Below are 23857 nucleotides of genomic sequence, written 5' to 3'. Positions count from 1 at the left end.
TTTTCAAATGGATTTGACTTCGCGAGTCTTTCGGGTCATGAGGTATGATGGAGGGGTGGGGGTTTGAAAGCGATTGAATAGATTCAACGAATGATGCGTTCCACAGGACCATGAATGGGATGGGACGGAATCTTGTATGTTGTATATTTGTTTGGGGCATCATTTTTCGTAATTTCTTTTTTCTCTATTTGCGCGCGTTTCTTTTCTACTCTTTCTACGAATGAATTGGGGTCTTTAATGCACAATGGGATGGACGACTCACATATCGTGTTATGCAAAAAGCTTGGGGTTTTTTACATAAGTATTTTAATATTATGACGACGGGATGGGTTGGGGTTTGGGGGAGGGGCTATGATTATTGCATAGTTTGGGAAGAACGGGAGAAGAACGGGAGAAGAGAGAAGCTGGGAAGATGGTTGAGGACTGGTTCTTAATAAAGCATGGTTGTGCTTCCAGTGGTTGGGAGTGGAATTCATGAAGGAGGGAGGAAGGAAGTCAATGTAATGAAATGCAAAATAAACGAATGTCTTTTAGTAATCAACCAATTATACATGTGTGCTTGCTTGTTTGGAGTGGTCAGAATTATACCAATTTTTTTTTAGGATTGAGCGGACGGTCTTGAGGTTGCAGATCTGACGATCTTGCAGATTCTACCCGTAGCTTTACATCAAGTCACCTAAGGTTTGATCCAGATACCTCACGCTACTTCTCATTATCTGAGCCTAGATTCAATCGGATATGTTATCAATCATACATTCAACGAAACCCTTCTCGACTTCTCTCTATCTCCCTCTTTATGTAGCTTATTCGCCAATTCATCCATTTATCAATTCTTACAATCATTCCCATATTGCCGCATACTAATCGACTACAAGACACCGCACCCACCTCATGTTCATGCACTTTTCACTGACACCACATAAAACTCGCTGCACGAGCCCACAAAACTCCAACCCTGAACCCTTACCGATGAATTCGTCAGCCTTGCACTATCAATCTAGATTGGCCAATCATATTCCATCGGTGTATCTTCGGACCACTTCAAGGACAGCTTTCAACTGCTCATTCTAGGCCTGAGCACATCTTCAAAGCACTGAACTCAATATCTCCAAATTTCGAGACTTCTGTTGTTTTCTTGAATTTCAAGCGTGAAGTTTTCGATGGATTGTGTTGGTTCTTGAGGTTTGGTTCACTTCTTATTCTTAGCCTCATTTTCGTGCTTGTTTCTCGTTCTTCAAGGAGACTTTTCATTGGGGAATCAATCGAATTGAGCGGATCCAGAGGATTGCACATGTGAATATTGCAAAGGAGGGAGAGATTGATTTGGAGAATTGTATGCGCAAAGGAAAGTAAGAGAATTCCAAACGAGCAGGACGAACAAAACGAGTCTCTGGTAAAATGAATGGATTTTCAGATCATGGGTTGGATGAGGGGTCGTTTGGGGAGAAGGGGGGGATTGTGAAGGCTTTTGATGCTTTTCGTATGTTTTATTCTCTTGCTTTTGTACCTTCTTGCTTGCGATCATATATTGGGCTGCAATCGCATCTAATTGCCCGTTAATTTCGAAGCATACCATCAACTTGGAAGATCACTAGCTAACTCGACTCCCACTCAAAAGCCAAAGCGAAACCACAATACATAACACAAACTTCTGGGGGCGGCAAATGGACCGTCGCCATGATGCTCGTGTCCTTCGCTCTCCTCGTATCCGAATTCATGCGTTGGTGGACTGGCCACGAAACCCACACCTTCGTAGTTGAGAAGGGTGTTGGACATTCCCTACAGATAAACATGGATATGGTTATCAAAATGAAATGTTCGGAGATCCATATTAACGTACAAGATGCGGCTGGTGATCGTATATTAGCTGGAATAATGCTCAAAGAGGATGCGACGAATTGGAAACAATGGGTGGATGCAAAGGGTATACATCAATTGGGTAAAGATGCACATGGAAGAGTGATTACCGGAGAGGAATATCATGAGGAGGGATTTGGAGAGGAACATGTTCATGATATTGTGGTGTTAGGAGGGAAGAAGAGGGCGAAGTTCGCGAAGACCCCAAGAGTCAAGGGTGGTCCTAAGGGGGGTGACAGTTGTAGGGTTTATGGAAGTTTGGAGGTGAATAAGGTGCAGGGAGACTTTCATATCACTGCAAGGGGTCATGGATATCCGGAGATGGGAAAACATTTGGATCATAGTGGTTTGTATTCCTTTTACTTTTCTGCTTGTGAGTATTTTGGATGACTACTGACGCAATATAGCATTCAATTTCTCCCACATAATCAACGAGTTATCATTCGGTCCCTTCTACCCCTCCCTTCTCAACCCTCTCGACCGCACCATCGCCGGCACGCCCAACCATTTCCACAAATACCAATACTTCCTCTCCATAGTCCCAACTCTTTACTCCCTCTCGGCATCGACATTTTCTCCCTCGTCATCTCCCACCCTTCTACGCACAAATCAATACGCTGTTACATCACAAGAACATATTGTAGGCGAACGCAGCGTACCGGGTATATTCTTCAAATATGATATTGAGCCGCTTCTTTTGACAGTAGAGGAAAGTAGAGATGGATTCTTGAGATTTGTAGTTAAGGTTGTCAATGTTGTGAGTGGTGTGTTGGTGGCGGGCCATTGGGGATTCACGATTACAGAGTGGGGATTGAGGGTTTGGGGACGGAGGAGTGGGAGAGGTGCGAAGGGTATGTTGGATAGTGGAAAGTACAATGAGGATTAAATACTTGCTGTAAAGGTTGGGAGAAATTTCGTCACATGCAGGTAGAGCTCGAGGCGGCAAAAGCGAAATGGGAAGAGAGGAAGAAGGAAAGAGGGAAGGAGAAGAGAATTGAAGAATATAGGTATTTATATATTCACACACACCAGGAGTTTAGGTAGGGAAATGGGAATGGGAAATGGATATATCACATCTAAATCGAAATGCAAAAAGATTAAAAAAGACCAGTAATTCCGTATCATGGAGAAGGTGAATGATTATCATTTTGATTTTTACCGTCTTTCTAGGTACAGATGTCTTGTTTTTTGTGCAGTATCGCTTATTATTTCTTGCATTCTGAATGGAACTTGTTGTTGACTATGAAGGGTGATGGTCAATATGTTGTATGTTGTCTACCTAGTGGGTAGCGAGTGAGTGTACTGTGTACTGTAGTTACTTTACAGTCCAGATGGTGTCACCAGATATTTGTTTGTATTCATTTATTTATTTATTTGTTTATTCATTCATTTTTCTTTTCTATCCTATCTTTTTCGACTGGATCTTGAGCTCTTTAGTTTGGATATTTCTGGGTGGGTAGGTAGGTAGGTATTGGGTGTTGGGTTCTCGGTTGCTCTCCGGGGGGTGGAGGGAGGAGGGGGTGGAGATGGAGGATGGAAATGGGAATAGAGATGGGAATAGAGATGGGAATAGAGATGGGAATAGAGATGGGAATAGAGATGGGAATAGAGATGGGAATAGAGATGGGAATAGAGATGGGAATAGAGATGGGAATAGAGATGGGAATAGAGATGGGAATAGAGATGGGAATAGAGATGGGAATAGAGATGGGAATAGAGATGGGAATAGAGATGGGAATAGAGATGGGAATAGAGATGGGAATAGAGATGGGAATAGAGATGGAATAGAGGATGGGTGGTGTGGTGTATGTTATGTGTAGTGGAGATAATATGAGTATATGTATTGTAGGGTATTGTGTTCTTGTGATGGGGTTGAATTTGTTAGGGGGGATGGAAGGGAGGTAGAGCGGAGGGGAGGGCTGGGGGGAATGGGGGAAGGAAGGAGGGAGGGAATGAGGGAGTGGTGGAGGAAGGGAGGAAGAATATGGTGAAGGGTTGTTTGGAAGTTGGAAGTTGAATGTGGATGTGGAGGGTGATGTGGAGGGTGATGTGAAGGGTGATATGATGTGTAATGTACATAAGAATCAGATTGTGGGATAAGGATGGTAGGAGAGAGAGGAGAGGGAGAGAGGGAGAGGGAAGAAATGGTAGGCTTGAAGTTAAGAGGATTTGTTGAGTTTGGGTGCCGGAGATCAAGTGCTTGGTGAGTGAGGAAATTTCTCAGGGGCGTTGTTTCTTTCTTTTTTTCTTTCCTTCCTTTTGGTGAGTTTTAATGCAGGATGCAGGAGCACCTTGATACCTTAGATCGTTGTTTAAGTTCTCAGATTCCTGCTCGGATTCTGAGGTAAGTGTTGGACACACTATGTAGGTAAGCGAGGGAGCAGTGTTTGACTTCGAAGTTTCTTTCACATCACAGATGTGCATCATAGTACATAAGGTTATATCTCCAAGTAATTTCGATCACGTCGTTTCAAACTCGTTTCTTTGAAATACAACTCGTAGTCTTGATTGGAGTTGGGGCCTGGTGTGTGTTCTGTATCTGATCGAGCGCAAAGAAAGATTGAGGATAGCAATGATTGGAGGATGAAATAAGAGACAATAAAAGACATGATCTGGGTTCGTGCTATCAATAGTTTCAATCTTTTGTTTCACATTCGGCCCTTTTGATCAATCCATGGCTGACGAAAGCGTAGATATTCCTCGGCAAAGCAGTGAGATATCCATGAGGTGAGATGTGTTTCTTCTCGGCTGTAAGCTTCCAGTTATTTTTGAAACCTGGGGAAAATCTGGGGTATCCTCTACCAATGAGAACAATTTCCATTGTTGGGTTTCTGGGATGTCCGATGGGGTAATAACTTGCTTCTTTCGGTCAACAGCATGACTTAAGGATTATGGAAAAAAGTGACAACAATCCCCTTTCTGGCTTCCGTCACTAAATAGGTAGGTGGCTTTTGAGCCGGGTACTGTTGAAATCAGGTTGAGGAATGAGTTTATGCTTCGGTTACTTGTCTCCAATTGGCTGAAATGTATGTTCAGTCATAGATCTCGGATTCACATATCAGAAACAGAAACGGAAAGCATCAATGCTGAAGATAGATTGATGGATTTTCTGCAGCAGCTGCGTATCAGACGACAGGTGTGACAGGAGCCAGATAATACGTAGTTGCATTTGAACGGCATAAGATACAGATGAAATCCATAGAGTTACACTCGGATAGTATTGAGCTACGAATGAACGACACAAGAAAGTCCAGATGTTAGGAATAGGTAAATATTCAACGAGGATCATATTGAGTTGCCACGTCTTCAAAAAGTATATGGCATATTGCATATCGCATCCTATTGATCTTTTGATTGAGAAGCAGCATTGAAGGTGTTAGATGACTGGTAACGAATCTATTGGGAGAGCTTCTTTGTATGCAATTCGGTCCGAAGTTTGGATGTCAAAAAGAACACAGAACAACACTAGATCGGCTGAGGTAGTACTGAGTGGCTGATTCCCCACCGCGGTTAAAGTCCTTGATCATTTCCCCAGACTTGGCCTTTTTATTGAGGAAATCAGCCTCCAACCCCATCATGTTGTGTAAATCATGAATCATTAACCTGGCGATGAGCTTGTAACTTCGCATAATTACAGAGATCTGCCAGGTCATGGAACACGAATCATGTATAAAGATATTTATATTGTACAGCAGCGGGTTTGAAATGCTTCCACAGCATAAATTCTCCGTCACGGGCCTCGACGTCGCCGTCACTGTACAACATCTTACAATACCGTCACAATGTTAACGCCACATCACACCTCTTCAACATTTGAACTAGAAATAAGTCTGAACACATTTTGATCTCGTACAGAATTGCACAGCATATGTCCTATGCAAGATCTTGAATACGCAGTGTAAGTGGCATTCTACCGTCCCCACGGATGTCAAATGATGTGACATCCATCACCGGCAGCAGGGACCCGGGGCACACGATATTGAAACGAGCTACTGAAATATCGTATTCTTGTTTTTATCAATGTGAAAATACGAGATTTCTGTAAAGAAGGTACCAGACGAGGAGATATCACAAGGTATCACTAGAGCATTGTAGGTACAACGACAGACCATGAATGACTTTCCAACGTTCAAATCTTTCCCTGTGCCCCTTTAGCTATCTCAAGAAGGCGAGACCCGTGCATCATCAATAAGGAATCGTATCATTTAAATCTTGGAACATACCGACCATTCGGTAATCAATTTCGGAAGATATTCATCTTATATTGGGCCTTGGACTATTTTGTGATAGATATTAGGTGGCCATTGAGAATTCCCCTATCATCCCTCCAAATATCCGAGACAATCTGATGAGTTCAAAAATTCAAAATCAAGTGATAATTGTTAGCTGTTTACTCTAATGTTGCACAGGTCGGATAGTTGCAGCGGGACGCATTTTTACCTGCCAAGATTCGAAAAGTGTCAAATCATCAATGAACATCTACTACCAAGAGTAGGATCGATGCATACCTACATACCTAGGTAGCTCTAGGGATTTGACATGTTTCCGTTTAGAAGTTTGAGCCACCCGAAGACTTCATTTATTTTGTTGATATTTGGACAATTTCCCCAATAAATATCCTTGCTGCAATGGAGAAAGACTACTTTCCGACTTCACTTCAACCAACAGAGTTGGTGCTTGATATTGACGGGAGTTGTTTATCGGCCCCTTTTCATGATCACACTGAACAATTTAATATCTAAGAAACATAAGCACCAATAGATATGATGCCAAGTGCATTATTCTACCCTTTAGACAATACGGCAAGAGGTGGAATGACTTTCATCATTCACCAAACAACTCATCTATTTCACTAAGATTAATATCTCAATACCTTCTGTCACTGGCTCGGTTAGTTTCACAGAGATTAGTATTGTTTTGCTTCTGATTGTACTTTTTAATGACATTTCTTTAAATACCCTTCATACCTTCGAGTCTACATGGACTTTTCAATCCAGACCTTTCCAACAACTCTGTGTCTGTGACACTTCCTTTCGATTCAATCATTCAAAACTTCATCACCACCTTGATCTTAGCAGCTGGTCTCACACTCTTTAAACCAACCCATTACATTCATCTCTTGCAGTTGAAATATCCAGCATGCAAACAAACACCTTGCTCCAGTTGGCTTTATGCCTTCTCACCATCAATGTCAATCCTGCACTAGCATTCTGGCGTCTACCATGTCAGAATCCAATTGTGGTGGAGAGATCTGACCCAGTTGTCTCTCCAGGCAGTGTCGCTGGTCATGTTCATACCATCATGGGGTAAGTTCAGTGTGACTCAACTCTTCTTCTTTCTTACAAATTCTATATTACTACATAATGCTGACCTTCCTGACCTACAGTGGTAATGGCTTCGGTTTCACTATGAATTATGCTTCTACCCAAGCATCAACTTGCACTTCCTGTACTGTCACGAAGGTGAATTTTCACAAATCATGGATGGATATCTTAAATTGACCGAAATACAGGATCTTTCCAATTATTGGACTCCGACTTTGTATTACAGATCTCAAAATGGCAGTTTCATCTCTGTCGGCCAAAATGGTGGTGTTACAGTTTACTACTTGTATGTCTACCTTTCAATCATCGTCCTACTTTGAATCATCGCTTACCCTGGACTTTTAGGCAGCGAAGCGATCCATTAGATCCCGAGTACTCCAAAGGCTTGCTGGCTTTCCCCGAAGGCTTCCGCATGCTTGCAGGAAATCCATACCTCCGATCATACAATGCAAGCTCTTTAGAGCAACAAGCAGTCACTTATGTCTGTCTCGGTACTGACAAGGCTCAAACAAATGGATTCCCAAACTACCCATGCCCATACGGTCTCCGAACACAAATCTTTTTCCCATCATGCTGGGATGGGAAGAATTTGGATTCTCCTGATCATAAGTCCCACATGGCCTATCCTAGTCTTTCTGATAGTGGACATTGTCCTTCCACTCATCCAAAGCGTTTAGTCTCTATTTTCTATGAGATTATCTGGAATACTCCTGATTTTGCTGATAAAGTAAGTGAATCAACATTCTATCTAGTCTTATGTCTGCGTGAAAATGGGAACTTTCATTCCCCGACATTTGATGCAGCACAAATGAAAGATCCCTAAGCCATCCTTTTATATACGAGATTTCGATGCTAACAATAAACTCTCTAGTGGTATGGTAGCTCGCAACCATTCGTCTGGTCTATGGGAGACCCAACTGGCTATGGATTCCACGGTGACTTTGTCAATGGCTGGGATGTACCAACTTTACAAAAAGCCGTCAATGAATGCACCGATGAAAGTGGAGTCATAGAAAAATGTCCCGTCTTCAAACTCACAACCAACGAGGTAGCAAATGGTTGCCGAATTCCTCCATCAGTTCATGAACAAATTTCGGGTGTTTTGCCTAAGCTTCCTGGTTGCAATGAAGTCCAAAGCGGTCCTGGAAATGCCAGTCCACAAAGCGGATGCGGTGCTACCACCACGATTGGTACACCAATGTGGCCTTATACTGATGTTACGAAATCAAAGAGTTTTGCATATATGGGATGTGGCTTTGATACACCAGGTCAACCTCGAACCCTCCAAGGAGATTCACTTCAAGATATTACAGGCATGACGATTGAAAAATGTATCGATTACTGCAACAGCAAAGGTTTTAGTATCGCCGGTTTGGAATATTCTACCCAGTGCTTCTGCGACAATAAAATGCTTGCTGGTAGAGATCCGGTTCCTGGTCTTATGGGAGGCTGTACGATGCCTTGCTCTGGCAACGATAAACAAATTTGTGGAGACGCTGGTTTAGTTTCACTTTACAAGAAGTGTCCAAATTCCAATAATTGCACCAATATTCAATTAAGTTTACGTATGTAATCTACCAAAGCTTCTTGCTAATCAGATACTTCAGATATCCAGTCAATACTGGACCCAAGAAGCGCAAGTCTGAAGAAAGACGCGAGAGACGTCAAAAACGCGATAGCGAGTATGTTTGCCCTTCAAAGAGTGTGCTGGCTTCTTCTTCTCATACCTCTGTTTCTCCTTCTGGTTCTGGTTCTGGCTCTCCTGTCTCTTCTTCCTTCTCCTCCTTCTCTTCTTCTTCTGCATTTTTATCTACTCACTCACCGGCGTCTTCAACATCGCCAAAATCAACACCAGCAGTATCAAATTTGGGCAATTCAATGCTATCATCCCCAACTAACCATTCTCCAGCCTCAACCCAAGCATCTAGTGTATCAACAGCGGATCCCGTAGGACCTTCTGTCAAACCTCTAGCATCAACCCACGCATCTAGTTCATCGACAGCGGATCCCGCAGGACCCTCTGGTAAACCTCCTGTTGGATCAAACCTCAAGTCTTGCGACAAAGAAACTAAAGCTTCATCTCTTTCTCCTGCTTCTGGAATCAAAGTCACCACTGTCATTACCACAATTACAAGTTTCACGACCGTGACCGCAACAGCTTAGTCCTTCGATTTCTTTACTCGCAGATACCTACCTGTCTTTACTCTAGAAAGAGTTGTCTACAACCCAAAGCCAGATTCAGTCTCTCTCTCTGAGTGGCATCGATTTTCATTCGTGTAAAAACTTCTTTCCTTACTTGCTCATTACTTTTCTGTCTCTCTCTCTTTTCACTTTACCTGCTGGCATAGATAATTTCTCTGGAAGGAAGAATCTACTGTACTGGGAATACGACATGATGATATGAGTATTTCCGCAGAGGAGGACGAAGTTAGGATTTACTTTCTGGGTTTGCAGTTGTGCGTTTAGATTTGAGTCTTAGATTATTTTCTTTGAAAACTTTCTCCAGGAATGAAATATCTGAGCACCATTGTTTTCTTTATAATGAGGGATGGATTGATTCCCATATTGCGAAAAAAGTGCTTGGTGACGAGTAGGGAGATCATGACTCTGCGTACATTTGACATAATTGGATTTTTTATTTATTCAAATACGTTCGTATCTACGCAAACTATGCTCCCTCCTTATAGGTAAACCATAGCATCGCAAGTAATGCAAGCAACCACGTCCAATCTACAAACTCTTTTCCACCTCCTCCAACTCCCCGATAACTCCCCTCCACTTCTCCCACTCCGCATCTCCTCCAGGAATGCCCCCTATAAGAGGTAACCTCGTTCCATCTTTCTCTCCCATTCCCAGTATCCTAGATACGCATTCTTTAATACCCACCGTCCCATACTTCACGACAATCTCCTCCACACCACTCAACTTCCACTGCAACAACCCTCTCTCCTTCTTCTCTTCCGCCGTAACATTATCCTTAACGCTCAATTCATAAAGTCTAACCACACTCTTGGGGAAGAAACCAGCACTACCATCAATAGTTCCCTTACATCCAATACTCATCACCGGCAACAATTGCTGACCCAATCCAGTAAAAGTATAGAAATGTGAATGGTCGATATGAGGAGAAAGTGCTATTTGCGCATGATATGAAATATCTCCATGAGAGAGTTTGCACCCGACGATATTGGGGTGTGCAGCGAGTGTGGTAAAGGTTTGAGGAGTAACGCGCACAGAGTTCGAGACGCCGGGATAATGGTATATCATTACTGGGATGGGACTTTGGTCTGCGACTGCTTTGAACCACTATTTTGCGCGAAGACTTGATTAGTAATTTGTTCATCTGAGTATAGTTCCCGCCGTGATCAATTCTCCATCATTCCCAAATAGCAAAAAGAAACTCACCTCAATAATTCCCTCCTGTGTACTAGCCCCCGAAAAATACCCCGGTGCAAGCACCAATCCCCATCCACTCCCCGCCTTCTTCGCCTCGCCCAATTGTTCCACCACCTCCTGAATATTCTGACTCGCTGTCCCGGCGATAATCCCTACCTCTCCAAATCCCTCTTTATCCAACGCATCTCTGCATCCTTTCAAAACCGTATATCTCTCTGCATTCGAAAGATGTACGGCTTCCCCCGTACTACCCAAAACGACCAATCCTTTAATGCCCGAACGAGCAAGGTGGATGGAATGCGCAGCTTGGGTTTCGGTATCTAGGGGCGAAGCGATTGAAGAGTAGGAGGGAGAAGAGCGGGGGAGAAAGAATGTAGGAACGGGGACGTAGACGCCGGGGGGTGGAGGTTGTGACATTTTGGATTGGGGTATTTGAATTCTGGGATTGAGAGCAGAAGATGAGAGTTCAAGTAGATAATTTGGAGATCCCGAGTAGGAAACGTATGTTTTTATTGATCTGGTTGAATGTCGCAATGACTCCCGAGGTCCTCAAGGTATATTTATTCGGGGTATCAATGAACGAGGACCCCACTAGGGATTTATTGACCCGAAGCGAGCTATGGCGGGGTAAAAATTTACGAGACTAGACCATCGGCGGCGTCGATTAGTATTTGGATAAATGAAGTGGAAAACTGACACGGGGTCATTTAATGTGGACGGAATGGAGCCTTTTTGAGGTTCGAAATGTGAGCAGAAATTTGGAACAAGAAGGTGGATACGATATATTCATTGCACAACCCCCCGTATAGATTTTGTGAAGACAACGGATCGTTAAATATCGCTGTTCCTAAAATATCTAGACTTATTTGGAAGAATCATGAAGAATCAAAATACAATAATCCCAACTATGGAATGATATTCGCTTGCTTAGTTAGACCTTTACTCCTGCTGCTACCTTTTGCTTCACCCTTTCTGAGATTCAGAGCCCATCTTTCATAGCTCCCCTCCAATCTTTCATAGCTCCCCTCCAATCTTATACGCTTTGATTGCTGTACCACTCCAAATCATAATTTGATTCTCCTTACTCAAACTAGCCAAGTAGCAAAACCTCATGACCACATCTCTCCATTTTCCCCAAGCATCCTCAACCCCAATCGTGCAAACTGGCCAGTCAGATCCAAACATTGTTCTGAAAGGACCAAATGTAGCAAGAACCACTGCTAAATATGGCTGTAGTGCCATGACGATTTCATCTACAGGGGCTTTCTTGAGAGAATCCGGCATTTCTGAGAAACATCCGCTGAGCTTCATATATGTATTGCTGTGTTTGCTGAGTTTGAACATGGTGGTGCGCCAGGCAAGGAAAGAGGGATCTGTTTGAGTGTTATAGATCGAGAAGTCGGGTTTGCAGAGGTGATCTGTTTAAGGAATAATGTTAGCATTGCTCGAATATCGTAGCACAAATTCAAATAACCAAACTCACTTATAATGACCGTAACTTTTTCTCCTTCCTCAACTCCCTCATGAGCCTTCTCCATCATCTCGACTGCCTCCTCTAATTGCCATCTTCCACCTGAATGTAAATCGACCCCTAAGTCAAATACAAACCCCTTCCTTCCCAGCCACTTTAATCCCTCTATAAATCCTTCTGTAAGCATCGTCCCCTTCTCCTTATCCTGTACCAAATATCTAAATCCCTTCACCAACCCCCAACTCCCTTCCGCCTCCCTCTCAACCTCCTTAACATATCTCTCCAACGCCTTCTCTCCACTCGGCACTGGCGCCCATGGTATAATCGCTTTACAAAGCTTTGCATGTTCCGCAGTGTGTCCTTCTCCTTCACGAGGTTGACCTAATGCTATTCGTTTGAGCCAAGAAACTTCTTTAAGTGGCATTTCCCATCCCGAGCCATCTTCTTCCCCGCGTTTCAGATCATTCTTGCGGTCTGTCTCGAGAAAAATGAAACCTTCAAGTGCAGGAGCAGAAGACGCAGCAGCTGTGTATTCATCAAGAGACTGTTGTTTGTATAAAGGATTTGAAGGAGTATTCCAGGCAAGGGTATCGAGCTCGCTTTCGGGGAAGAGGTGGATGTGGGAGTCGATAATTGGATATGAGATCGAGGGGGTAGAAGAATCGGAATCCATTGTATTGTTCGTGTACAACTTCTGTATAGATTTTGCCTTGGTTCAAGTGGACAATGGTAGAATCGATTACGAGGCAGATGGTAAGAAATTCAGCGGTATGTTTAGGGGTTGGAGAAGACCATTAATGAACAATGCAGCATGTAGCATAAAGCGAAGATAATAAAACCCCACATTATTGATTAAGAGGTAGAAGGTACACTTACATACTCACTTACCGCAAGATTGAGGATTTATCTCTTTACCTTACGATTCTCTTTCATATTTATGGCTCTTGTGATATAGAATCCTGGAGTTAAGTAGCTCTTGCTGATGAAGGTTGTTCAGGAGCGAGACATCAATTTGCTTGAGCAAAAATTCAGGGTCATTATTAGCGTCGTTTCCCCATTTCTCCAGTCTATTCTGGCCCCCAATTTAACACCAACACAATGACGAACGATATAATTCTCACACCAAACTCAAAGTTCTCACAATTCCGGCTCAAAGTTGACATCCCAATGCTTTTCAATGTCTCAATTTAGATTTGACGATCAAATGGTCCTTCAGATTTAGTTTCTTAGGATTTCACTTTTTGATGGGCAGGCTATCTCGTTGATGCCGTGACTCTGGGCATCAAATTGAGCCTGTCAAATACTCTCCACGAAGTGAACCCTTCTATCACATCTTTACATTGATACCTGCGAGTAGTCTCTCATATGGTCTTCCATGAATCTTAATTTCATATATTTCAGCTTGTAAAATACCGCTTGCATGAACATACGTAGTTCCTATGGCAATTTAGACAGATGGCCCTGCAAATGAAATCCCGTCAAGATGATGGGATGTGAAATCATCATCGAGGTCCCCGAGACAAGTTGCATGTCAGTGGTTATTGATGCATGTTGGTGGACGATGTACGAATTGCATTTTACGATGAGGCTTCATTTCATTGATTGATATCCTTTGACTGGTGTCATAAAAGATTACTCCACCGAGGTCCATCCTTATGATCATCGACCAACCCTCATCCATCCACTGCCTCATTACCTTCATACACGACAAATTAATGGGTATCAAGAGATGGCTTAAGCGGCTTGATCGCCTGTCGGCGAGCAATCCTCTCTTGTATCTGTAGACGAGGCCAAATGGCGGCTACCCCAGGAAATGTTATGGCTGCTGGGACTGGCCCAAAGCCGTTTGTCACATGCCGCTGTTGCTGGATAGCAGCAGCATTCAAAATCTTCCCCATGGTAAACATACTGGGTCGAGGAGATCTAGAAGCGTTTTTCGACTTTGTACGTAGAATTCAGATTCAAGTAGTGCAAGAAACAATGAAGACCTGCCGAATTGAGAATCCTCTGATTACCTAACCAGCACCTCCTGTCGTACCAGTATCTCTTTGCAACAATGATTTTGTCATATATCCGTCTTTTCTTCTATATATCATCATTTCTCCTGCTTATGGTTTCCTTCTGCTTCGTAACCTCTGGCGTCATGACTCTTCGGATCGACAGTGGACTCGCGGCAAAGTCGTCAGATGTTCGTCAACTTTCCTAATTTCTTCCTTCATCCCCACCTCCACCTCCACCTTTAACTCATACTCCCACTATCGCCAGGCACAGAAAGGCTCGATGTTATAAGGTGAAAAGCTTTACATTATTGTGAGAAAGTGAAATTCTAGTTAATTCCATTCTTCTTTACTAGTATACCTACTGGGGGATGATATTAGATGAACATTGTCACAGACTTTCAATACATATATAAGAGCTAGGTAGTCTTCCACAAACCTTTCGAATGAAAGTGTTGTTGGGCTGTGATAGTATAAATTATAATATTGTTTCGAAACAAAATATGGTGAAGTTTTGATAATTTAAAAGGTTCACTGTGCTGTATTAAAAATGAATGAACATTGTTCTGGTCACTAGTAGTAACATTGTTCAGGAATAAACAGAAAGTAGATTATGTATGCTAGTATGTAGAAACGGCAGCAACAGAGGAGTACGCTAATCCCAATCATATCCCACAACCAAATCTGTACATTCAGAGAAGAGATCGAGTCATCCAAACCTCATTGACCCATCCAGGAGAATATTTCCTCCCATCTATGCCTTCCTTCGCAACGCCTTCCCAGTCAAGAAACCCCGTGGTACTTGCCCCAAAACCAATGACCACCTATCGACGCCTAAACATGATCGTTATCGAATTTTGCAAAGCGTATTACTTCTGGTTAGAATTGGATGCAACAAGTGCCGCTCTATCGAGGTTGGGTGCAGTGATTTCACGGTTTTTGGAGCAGGATCTCCAATACAATGCCTATTCATCAAATATATCAGTATGAAAATCCAATTTTGATGACATATAAATGAAACCATCTATGCTCACATAGAACCCGATCCAGACATGAATCCATACACCTTGTATAAAACAAGACAAACGGTGGACGTCGACCTCTTTGACATCTGGATAAAGCATCAGAACACACGCCTCAAGCATGAACATAAGCACGAATGCCCAGTGCACCAGGAAATGGGTAACAGAGGTATTCGTGGTGGGTCTTTCGTTCTCCTTGGGAAAATGAAGTATAAGAGGACCAGCTATTTCTAGAAGGTGGGTCATAAAAAGACTCTGAATAAAGATTGTTCTTCCGCAAGTTGTTAACCAAAGGAAACGTACGGCGAATTTTACGAACTCGTTGACTAATTGTCTCGACAGTTGGAAAAACTTCTGGGTATCGGCAAGAGATTGAGGATCTGCCATGGTATAGTAGGCGAAGATGCATATTCCCGAGAAGAGAATAGCTGTGGGGAATCTCATGATGCATTCCATGATGACTTATTCAGGTGGTTAAGACTGGTAATTTTATTGTTTCTAAGCTTTGCTGAATTCTCTCGGGTTTTCGAAAAGCTGGATGTGGGATGTGGGATTCTGAATGGACAAGCTGTCGGATGTTAATGAAACCATAAGCAAGTAATAATTTGTTCCTATATAGAAAGAAGGGTACTGTCAGGTTGATAACCGAAAATGTTTTATGTTTATTACGCTCCCTTTATTCACTCTGCCCTTTTCAAAAACAACTCTTCATTACCTATCGTAGTATCTTTGGCAATGGGTTGGCTCGTCAAGGGTTTCAACACTGATATTTTGCTTTGCTTCTTTCATGGTTCTTCAGGGAATCATACTTGATACCTTTGATTCATTCCTATTAGCAGATTACTCCCGTTGACAAGCCGAGTACTTACGCTTACGAGAGGCTTAGTTTAACTGTACTGTTAGTATTCACGCGAAACTACCTACTTGACTGTATACATACGGTAGATCACCTCCTACTCATTACATCAATTCAACTCACCATTAAGCGTGAATTAAATGGAATGATTGATGAATCTATTGCCACTCATCACATGGATACTTCCATAATCATCAGAGAAGCGGTACTTCATACACTTGATTGTTTGAAACCAGAGATCTAGATTTATAAGATTAAAGATTTCGGCAATAAAACTCTCACTATAAACTACAGTATAAAAGGACCCTATAACCTCAGAGGAAATGAGGCTCGTTCGGTTCTAGGCGGACTTGAGTCTTAGATACCAGCTACCTAGGTACTGATATTTAGGAAAGATTAAAGAATCAGAACTTTGAAAGATGGAGATAACTTATGAGAACCACGAAATAAGGTTGATCTTAAGCTCAAATTTAAAGTTTTGAGGTGGATTGTCCATGAATACCTACCATCCCACCATTCAACAGCAAAATTCCCGCTGGCCACTCCATACGAAGATTTTGTTGAGTGTTATTGGTTAACTTTATATCTATCTAGGGAGGCAACTAAGAGGCTTTCCCTGATACTTACAATGCCTTCTCCATTGAAAGATTGGAACAAACCATTGGCACGCGGGTGGGTGCACGGATTGGTAGGACGCTCTCCATAATTCAAAATTGTAGGAGATTCATTTTGTGATTGTTGTATATCAGGATCTATCACTTGATTATTTGGTCTAGGATCATTCATCAGATAGAATTTTAAAGAGTCTGAATTGTTAATTTAGGGGATATTGTTAAGTCAATTTTCGCAATGTCAGATCAAACCACACACCGACTGGTGATATGGGCCCCCGGGAAAGAAACTTTTACCCTACCCATCTACAAGATACTGCTCTCTAACGATATTCTCAGGGCTGTTTTTGGACAAGAAATAGAGGAGGGGTAGACTAGGTAAATTTCGTGTATTTAGGGATTGTCATTTCTATTTTTCTATCAATCGCCACCATCAGATGCACTCACATGCAACATGAGACTCTCTGAATACACTTTCATCCAAGATAACCTCCAGGCCAGATGCCAGAGCCCAGTGAGAGGCTAATAGAGAGTTCAAAGAGCCAGGATAAGATGAAGAGCTGCACACACGATGCATATTATGAATTGGGGGATCCCACCGTTTTGGTTCCACCAAAGTTGACAAGATCACCTGACTGTGGCTGCTAAACAAGGGCTGCGCTATATACGTCTGCAGTGTCCAGTTTTCAGCTTGGGATTTTTTATTGATAACTAAAGACACTAAATACACTATAGTGATGATCAAACCTTTCTGAGATGATTGAAATGGCGGGACAAGCTGAAAATTTCGCGGAAATAGATGGAAATGGGGACTAATTCAAATGCTGCTTCGAAGATGATAGAAGCGAGAGTGCTGTTTATGCCAAGTTAGACAGGTTGATATGTGTAAGCTTGGAATTACAGAGAACAATATTGCTAACTTTTACTTCAGGTGATTTTGTCCAGAACATGGTGAATAGGAAATGAAGTGTCTGAAGAAAGGCAAATACTGTGAGCGAAGAGACTATCTGATCATGTGGTCTTCTATCGCTTCTGTCGTTAGGGGGTATTTGTATTCATGTTCCGCTTTCCTGTTTGATCAATGTATTTGTTACGTGTGAGCTTTCAGCCTTTGTTTCCTCCCTTATCTCAAAGACGCTACACGTCTCTTTGTTCTGCCTGCTCAATGTAGTCTTTTAGGCCCTGTGCGGTATGCGAAGGATTGCCCTACAACCTCTACCACTGTTTGACCGCCTAAAACATACACTCATTAATCATTTAGACTCATATTACCGGGCCATACTAAGGATCCGTGAAAATCAGTGGCTTGTTTCAGGGAATAGCACAGGTTCTTGAGATGTTTCAAGATGTTAATTTCCATACGTCCAAATTGTAGCAAGAACAGTGTGGGGATGTTGCAGTCAGCTCTGCACTTGAAACAAACAAACTCAGACGAAGTCGTCAAATCAAGTGACGACGGCGTTCTGAACATCCAGATCAGCTATTATCAACAGCCTGCCATCCAGAGTAGCTAAATTGTGTCATTTGAATAGGTTTTTGGACTCCGTCCGCTAATACTTCAAAGCATCATACCCTCAATTGCATAACTAGACCATAGGAATTGAGACATGCCCGTTGCCCATATGGACTCGGTGATCCGTGCCGTGCTCGGATTTCCCAATTCATCAAGAGGTAGAGTCTTGCACGCGCACGGAATGCGGAGTACCCCGGATCATCTCGATCACTGACTTTTCCTTCTTGGTCTTTAGCTCAAGGAGATCCATCAAAGAGTAGGTACATTTGTCACTAGTACAAGTTCCCCTGGAGACCAACATACCTTCACTAAAGGCAGGTGTGCATCCAGCAGTCTCATTGAAGCCACCCGAATCTATGACACCAATCTTCCCAAATGAATTTAGAGTTTGCCGACTTTGCCGAGTGTAGATATCATCGCATTTCATCTCAACTTGAAAGGAAATAAGACTGTTCTTCAAAATTCATCAGTCCCGCAATAGCCCACCAGAACACTGCGAGGGGTAAAAACCTGGGGATGTTTAGTTGATACAAGGATGCTTCAAAATTTGCGTTGCATTTCAATACTGACTCGTATTTTCCAGCTCCACTGATTTTTCTGCAAGTCGCCGTGTCAGGTAATTGATTTCATGGGTTTGAGGGTTTCCCCAGATAATTTCATCCTGGCCGGTTGGAAATTTGTGGAGAAGTTTGGAGAGGAAAATTGAAAAGTAATCACAACTGCTGAACTTTCCTAAGTTGAAATTCAAGAGAACGTGTTGTTTGTCAGTAGATGAATTCTCAGGCACTTACCGTAAACCGAACGGAGAATAGTAGCTCCTCGGCAGTTCATTAGTCGTTTTCCTTAAATTCACGCAGCTTCAATTGTTTTCGTTTGACATCGAACTGACGTAGTTTTTGCGTTATTTTCGTTGTTCCGTCGTCACCTAGGATTCCCCTGATGGATGCATGTTAACAAAAATAGGTGACACGGAAAGCTGACAACAACTGACACCCTTTTTAGCATCAATATGTGCATGTGAAATTCGAATACCTACGTGAGCACGAAGTACATGCGGAAAGACCCATTTTTCCCTGAGAGTCATGATTGTTTGAATACTCATCATGCATGATGATGCTGCTGATATTGAAATGTTGACAAGTACCTCTTTTGAAATTTCAAATGCATATGCAATGTAGGTTCTGGGTATGTTGGGTCCTCAAAAGCCCGCTTTCTTCCCATGATGTCTCAACGTGGGAGTGAGTTGGTGGGCCAAAAAGCACGTTCACATGTTAAACCATGGAGTAGAGTTTCAAAAAACAATGGGGAGGGGGGAATGTGAGAGAAAGTGTTCATAAACAAGAAAAGAAAGCAACTTGCTTGTGTAAATCGTGAAAACATCGTAAACCGCAACAACTTTCGATAATTCATCTATAGATGCTTCCTTGGCAAAATGCAACTAATCAAAAGATCCTCAGGGAACGGCGTTGTTTTTCGGCCAAATTTGATAGTTAGGAAACGGTGTCGAATAGTTCATTCGGATTGGAGGATTTCTTACAAGTGTGAGAAATATATGTGATTTGAAGGAATTCCTTATCAATGAACTTAATCGATACGATGGCGCTCTGTACACTGGGGCTATTTCGTCCCTTTTCACTGGCCAAATAGGCGAGTGCGTATGTAAGCGCTCACCGATGAAGTTTAGCTTGAGGCTGGCGAAATGTTGGTTGGTTGAATAGATGGAAAATACTTTTCTTTCCGTATCCACTTCCCTTGCAAGAACGCAAGAACGCAAGAGAGCATTGAAAACAATGATTGAGTCTGAGAATATGGCTTTCACGGAAAAATCCCATGGTAAGGAAAGGACGAGTCACGACTTTGAACACGTTCTTCCTTTTGCGTACAGAGCACATTCTTTAGGACTCTCTACTCTGTAACACAAAGTTTCATTACCACCTACTTACTCATTCTACCTAAACGAGGGGCGTATCGATGCTCCTCCCGAAGGATTCATCAAAAGAGATTATAGATCTGTTTTAATAGCGCCAATCGATCTGATAAAGATACACATTTCCTGTAGCGGCAATCGATTGGATCTTTCTTTCCCCCCCAAAATCTCAATATGCTCAACCGCCACGAACCACAAAGTGATTTCAACTAACGATTCATGACCGATGATGCGAGCATCTCGGCCTCATACATGGACAATGGCTGTGTTAGGTAGGTGGCCGTGCAAATGAATTGTCTCCACCGTCGTTCGTTGCCTTCAAACTTCAAAGCCTTGGAAATCGGTACATACGAAGCTACAAAGCAGAGTGGATTGTCTGAATGGCATCAATTTCCCTGCAATTAGAAACGACTTGATAATGATTGTTGCCTCGGGTGGAGAATCGAGATTGAATCTGACTGTGCAGTATACGAAGTACGCTCTCATCGGCCCAAATTACACAGCAAGTTCTTCCTTTCTCGATTCTTTTACGTGGTTAAGTGGAACTCTGAAGGGGCCTAGACAGAATCATGTTATCTCCCCACCCCCTCCATCTCCATCCATCCCACCATGGGCCATGGCACCACCATGATGGTGGCACCATCCCACCCAACTCATACTTTCCACGCCTTCCAAAATTGGGTTTAGTGGAACTATGTATGCACAACTGCGTCATAATTATTACCCCTAGATCCAAGACTTTTTCCTTATCAGCAGAATATGTTGATGAAACGTATTCGGGTTTGCTCTTAACCAAACAAGTTAACAACATCAACAATCAAGCATTCAAAGTTTCGGTCCATGTAACAATCGACGGTAAAAGTCGGAGACAATTTCACAAGGATATCAAGGCAAATGCCAATGCAAATGCAATTCTGTACAAGAGTGCAGACCACCGAGCCGATCCCTCTAGGACGGGAACCGGTTGATTTGAACGAGATGAAAAAAATACCCATAGCCACCCGAGCACCCCAAGCAATACCATTGTGCTTTACCATTCGACAACACCAGATATAGACAGGCTCGAGACAGGGTCTACAGCAGTGGGGGCGAACCTTGCGTACCATAATAGTTGGGGGATCCACATAATGAAATCCCGATCAATATTGACCAGGTAACAAGCATGAAGGCAGGCACGATGGAGCAAGATGTAGCTCGATGTCATACTAACAAAAAGCGGTTTCAGCAATTCACCGTCATGTTCAGCTTTTTCCCATGATGAAGTTGATAGTCATCATCATTGAAGAGATATTCAAGGCTAAAAGATACTCCACTTAGTCTAAGGCCCGAACATACTTAGAGAGTAGTTTCCTCTCTAGTCCAGAGACGGATCTACTTTATTTGAATCAAGACATTTGCCTTTCTGCTTCTTTAAAACTAACAGATTCCTCCCCTCTTAAATTTGGGTGATCTCTATCAACTTATCTCTCAACTTGTTTTCGTCTATATTCTTGATATATCTTGTCTAGGATCGTTCAATTCTCCGGTCACATCAACCGTTTAACACTTCAAGGTGTATGATTATTGAATAAGATTTAAGCGCATCTTACCTGACAATCATAACCTCTTCTGGTCAAACGTTTCAGGCCAGCATAACATATTCGACCCACAGATTCATTGCTCCTACGCAAATAAGAGAAGCGCGCGCAGTTAACCGCAGTTTCTTGATCCAAACAACAAACGGGCGAAGCAGTTCCCGTTACCCGAAAGTGAATCGCTGACTGTTCCTGCCAACTTACTACAATTTTGTACTACGCTCATAACTACTTAAAATGGCGCCTTCATCCACCCTCAAACCTTCTGCAGCTGCCAGACCCAGACCTGGAATTCGCAGACTTTCAAGTATGACTACCAACGCAGTAGAAGTTTCAACCGGCGGACCGGTCGTCGTTGTTCCAGAAAGATTAATGAGAGAACCTTTATCTAGAGGAACTTCATACCAAGGTGGAAACTTTGCAGCTTCATTGGAAAATGCCAGAAACGAACTCAGTGCTATGAACCTTGAGGAAGAGGAATCTTCGTCGAGTTCTCCAGACTCACCGGCAACTCCACTCACCCCTGCCGATGTCCCCACCACTGATTCATTTGCTTACGCCTTTGATATCGATGGTGTTCTCATCCGTGGTGGTAAACCAATTCCAGAAGCTATTGAAGCTATGAGAATGTTGAATGGAGAGAACGAATATGGTATTAGAATGTATGTTGCTTTCAACAAATAATGTGAAGAGCTCCCTTGCTGACACGTCACTAGTCCATACATATTCTTGACAAATGGAGGTGGAAAGACTGAAGCAGAAAGATGTATTGATCTTTCAAGACAACTGGACATTGAAGTGTCACCTTCACAGTTCATTTGCGGTACGTACCCATACCCCATGCTGAACTCCTCCATTTGAAGGATTCATTGAAATGTACTTGCAACTCAAATACTAATTCTCTCCAGGTCATACTCCTATGAGAGAAATGGTTGAAAAATACGAAACTGTTCTTGTAATTGGAGGTGAGGGTGAAAAATGCAGGCAAGTCGCCGAAGGTTACGGATTCCGTGATGTCATCACTCCAGGCGATATCATTAAAGACAACGAACATACCACTCCATTCCGCAAACTCACGACCGAAGAATTGAAAAATTCACGTGGTGGTCGTGATTATAGCAAAACTAAAATCGAAGCCATATTTGTCTTCGCCGATAGTCGTGATTGGGCTAGCGATGTTCAAATTATGCTCGATCTTGCCATGTCCAAAGGAGGATACATTGGTACCCTTTCCGAAACTTTCGATGAGGGGCCACCAATCTACTTCTCCCACAGCGATATCGTCTGGTCAGCTGCTCACGAAAATGTTCGTCTCGGTATGGGCGCTTTACGAAAAATGACCGAAATGCTTTTCAGAGACCTCACCAAGGGTAAAGAGCTAGAAACCATCGCTTTCGGAAAGCCTCAAATTGGAACCTTTGAATTTGCTACCAGATTGCTACAGCAATGGCGCAAGGACGAACATCGCTGCAACCGCCCTCCCGAGACTGTTTACTTCGTCGGCGACACTCCAGAGTCCGATATCAGAGGTACTAATCAATTCAACGAGAGGTCTAAGAATGATTGGTATTCGATCTTAGTACGAACTGGAGTGTACCAAGAGGGAACTGAGCCAGCATACAAACCTAGAGTGACCGTGGATACCGTACTGGATGCGGTCAAACATGGAATCGAAAGGGAGTTCAAGAAGAAGATGAAGGAGAACAACCCACGAGGATTGCCGCTCAATAGCTTGGGTGGATTGAGCCTCGATGGAAAACCAACGATGGGAGGCATACCACCCAAGATTTTGGAGGTTTCCAGTCAGGGTGTTAGCGAGACAGCCACTCCTGAGGCTACCGATTGATAGATTGCATTCATTGCCAGCGATTGATCTATACCTACATTCATTATGCAAAAAAAAAGTCTTCTTGGGTTATTTCTACCGGTGTTATGATGGAACATAATATTATGATGGATGGATTAAATGGGTATTGGATTGATGGAGTCTTGGACCAACTGGGCAGGGCGTTCAATGAGACCACAACATCCTGAAAGCGATATATTAGTTTTCCTTGGATAATTGCAAAAACGAAATACATAAATAAGGGGTGGATGAAAGATGGGTAGAAATGATAGAATTTCGATCAACAGCGAGATCAGTTAATTGAATACCATTATTCTTACAAAGTCCATTGCTCTAATCCAGTGTCGAATGTTCATTTGATTTAATCGAGTTCCAATGTGAAATATATAGGTACAGAAGCTTCTCATATTCTTGCTCCAAAGCAAGATGAAAGTTCATCAAGGAAAATGGATAATGTAGAAGT

The 23857-nt window shown here is 42.7% G+C and overlaps 7 protein-coding genes across 7 annotated transcripts; 3 read left to right on the top strand and 4 right to left on the bottom strand.

Moving 5' to 3' along the window:
- Positions 1–1070: 1070 nt before the first annotated feature.
- EAE98_008147 (uncharacterized protein) lies at positions 1071–2979 on the top strand. The gene is made up of 3 exons (XM_038955770.1): positions 1071–1480; positions 1619–2203; positions 2265–2979. The coding sequence occupies exons 1-3, from the start codon at positions 1399–1401 to the stop codon at positions 2741–2743; spliced, it is 1146 nt and encodes a 381-aa protein (XP_038808064.1). The 5' UTR covers positions 1071–1398; the 3' UTR covers positions 2744–2979.
- A 4017-nt stretch (positions 2980–6996) lies between these two features.
- Positions 6997–9344, top strand: EAE98_008146 (uncharacterized protein; the record flags this gene model as incomplete). The annotated part of the gene is made up of 7 exons (XM_038955769.1): positions 6997–7163; positions 7244–7319; positions 7370–7467; positions 7527–7908; positions 8053–8746; positions 8797–8863; positions 9091–9344. 7 exons carry the CDS (start codon positions 6997–6999, stop codon positions 9107–9109), a joined length of 1503 nt encoding a protein of 500 aa, XP_038808063.1. The 3' UTR covers positions 9110–9344.
- Positions 9345–9911: 567 nt separating this feature from the next.
- On the bottom strand, positions 9912–10994 carry EAE98_008145 (uncharacterized protein; the record flags this gene model as incomplete). Its single annotated transcript, XM_038955768.1, has 2 exons — positions 9912–10487; positions 10587–10994. The coding sequence occupies 2 exons, from the start codon at positions 10992–10994 to the stop codon at positions 9912–9914; spliced, it is 984 nt and encodes a 327-aa protein (XP_038808062.1).
- Positions 10995–11591: 597 nt separating this feature from the next.
- EAE98_008144 (uncharacterized protein) lies at positions 11592–12721 on the bottom strand (the record flags this gene model as incomplete). The annotated part of the gene is made up of 2 exons (XM_038955767.1): positions 11592–11995; positions 12061–12721. The coding sequence occupies 2 exons, from the start codon at positions 12719–12721 to the stop codon at positions 11592–11594; spliced, it is 1065 nt and encodes a 354-aa protein (XP_038808061.1).
- A 2193-nt stretch (positions 12722–14914) lies between these two features.
- EAE98_008143 (uncharacterized protein) lies at positions 14915–15523 on the bottom strand (the record flags this gene model as incomplete). Its single annotated transcript, XM_038955766.1, has 3 exons — positions 14915–15010; positions 15080–15322; positions 15371–15523. 3 exons carry the CDS (start codon positions 15521–15523, stop codon positions 14915–14917), a joined length of 492 nt encoding a protein of 163 aa, XP_038808060.1.
- A 2577-nt stretch (positions 15524–18100) lies between these two features.
- EAE98_008142 (uncharacterized protein) lies at positions 18101–19485 on the bottom strand (the record flags this gene model as incomplete). Its single annotated transcript, XM_038955765.1, has 4 exons — positions 19192–19485; positions 18618–18983; positions 18351–18557; positions 18101–18276 (listed from the first exon to the last, which is right to left on the bottom strand). Exons 3-4 carry the CDS (start codon positions 18472–18474, stop codon positions 18101–18103), a joined length of 300 nt encoding a protein of 99 aa, XP_038808059.1. The 5' UTR covers positions 18475–18557; positions 18618–18983; positions 19192–19485.
- Positions 19486–21785: 2300 nt separating this feature from the next.
- Positions 21786–23394, top strand: EAE98_008141 (uncharacterized protein; the record flags this gene model as incomplete). The annotated part of the gene is made up of 3 exons (XM_038955764.1): positions 21786–22210; positions 22265–22371; positions 22457–23394. The coding sequence occupies 3 exons, from the start codon at positions 21786–21788 to the stop codon at positions 23392–23394; spliced, it is 1470 nt and encodes a 489-aa protein (XP_038808058.1).
- Positions 23395–23857: the final 463 nt, after the last annotated feature.

This window comes from Botrytis deweyae (assembly GCF_014898535.1).
Source record: "Botrytis deweyae strain B1 chromosome Unknown BDEW_020, whole genome shotgun sequence".
In the NCBI taxonomy this organism is placed as follows: domain Eukaryota; kingdom Fungi; phylum Ascomycota; class Leotiomycetes; order Helotiales; family Sclerotiniaceae; genus Botrytis; species Botrytis deweyae.
The sequence above is the reverse complement of the archived record's forward strand: the minus strand, read 5'-3'. Positions and strand labels throughout refer to the sequence as shown.

Excerpts from the sequence above, each read along its gene's own strand:
- EAE98_008147 (XM_038955770.1), top strand. The coding sequence starts at position 1,399 with ATGAATGGATTTTCAGATCATGGGTTGGATGAGGGGTCGTTTGGGGAG. Across the intron at positions 1,481-1,618 it reads GAAGGCTTTTGATGCTTTTC|CCAAAGCGAAACCACAATAC; the intron begins GTATGTTTTATT and ends CCCACTCAAAAG. Across the intron at positions 2,204-2,264 it reads AAAACATTTGGATCATAGTG|CATTCAATTTCTCCCACATA; the intron begins GTTTGTATTCCT and ends GACGCAATATAG.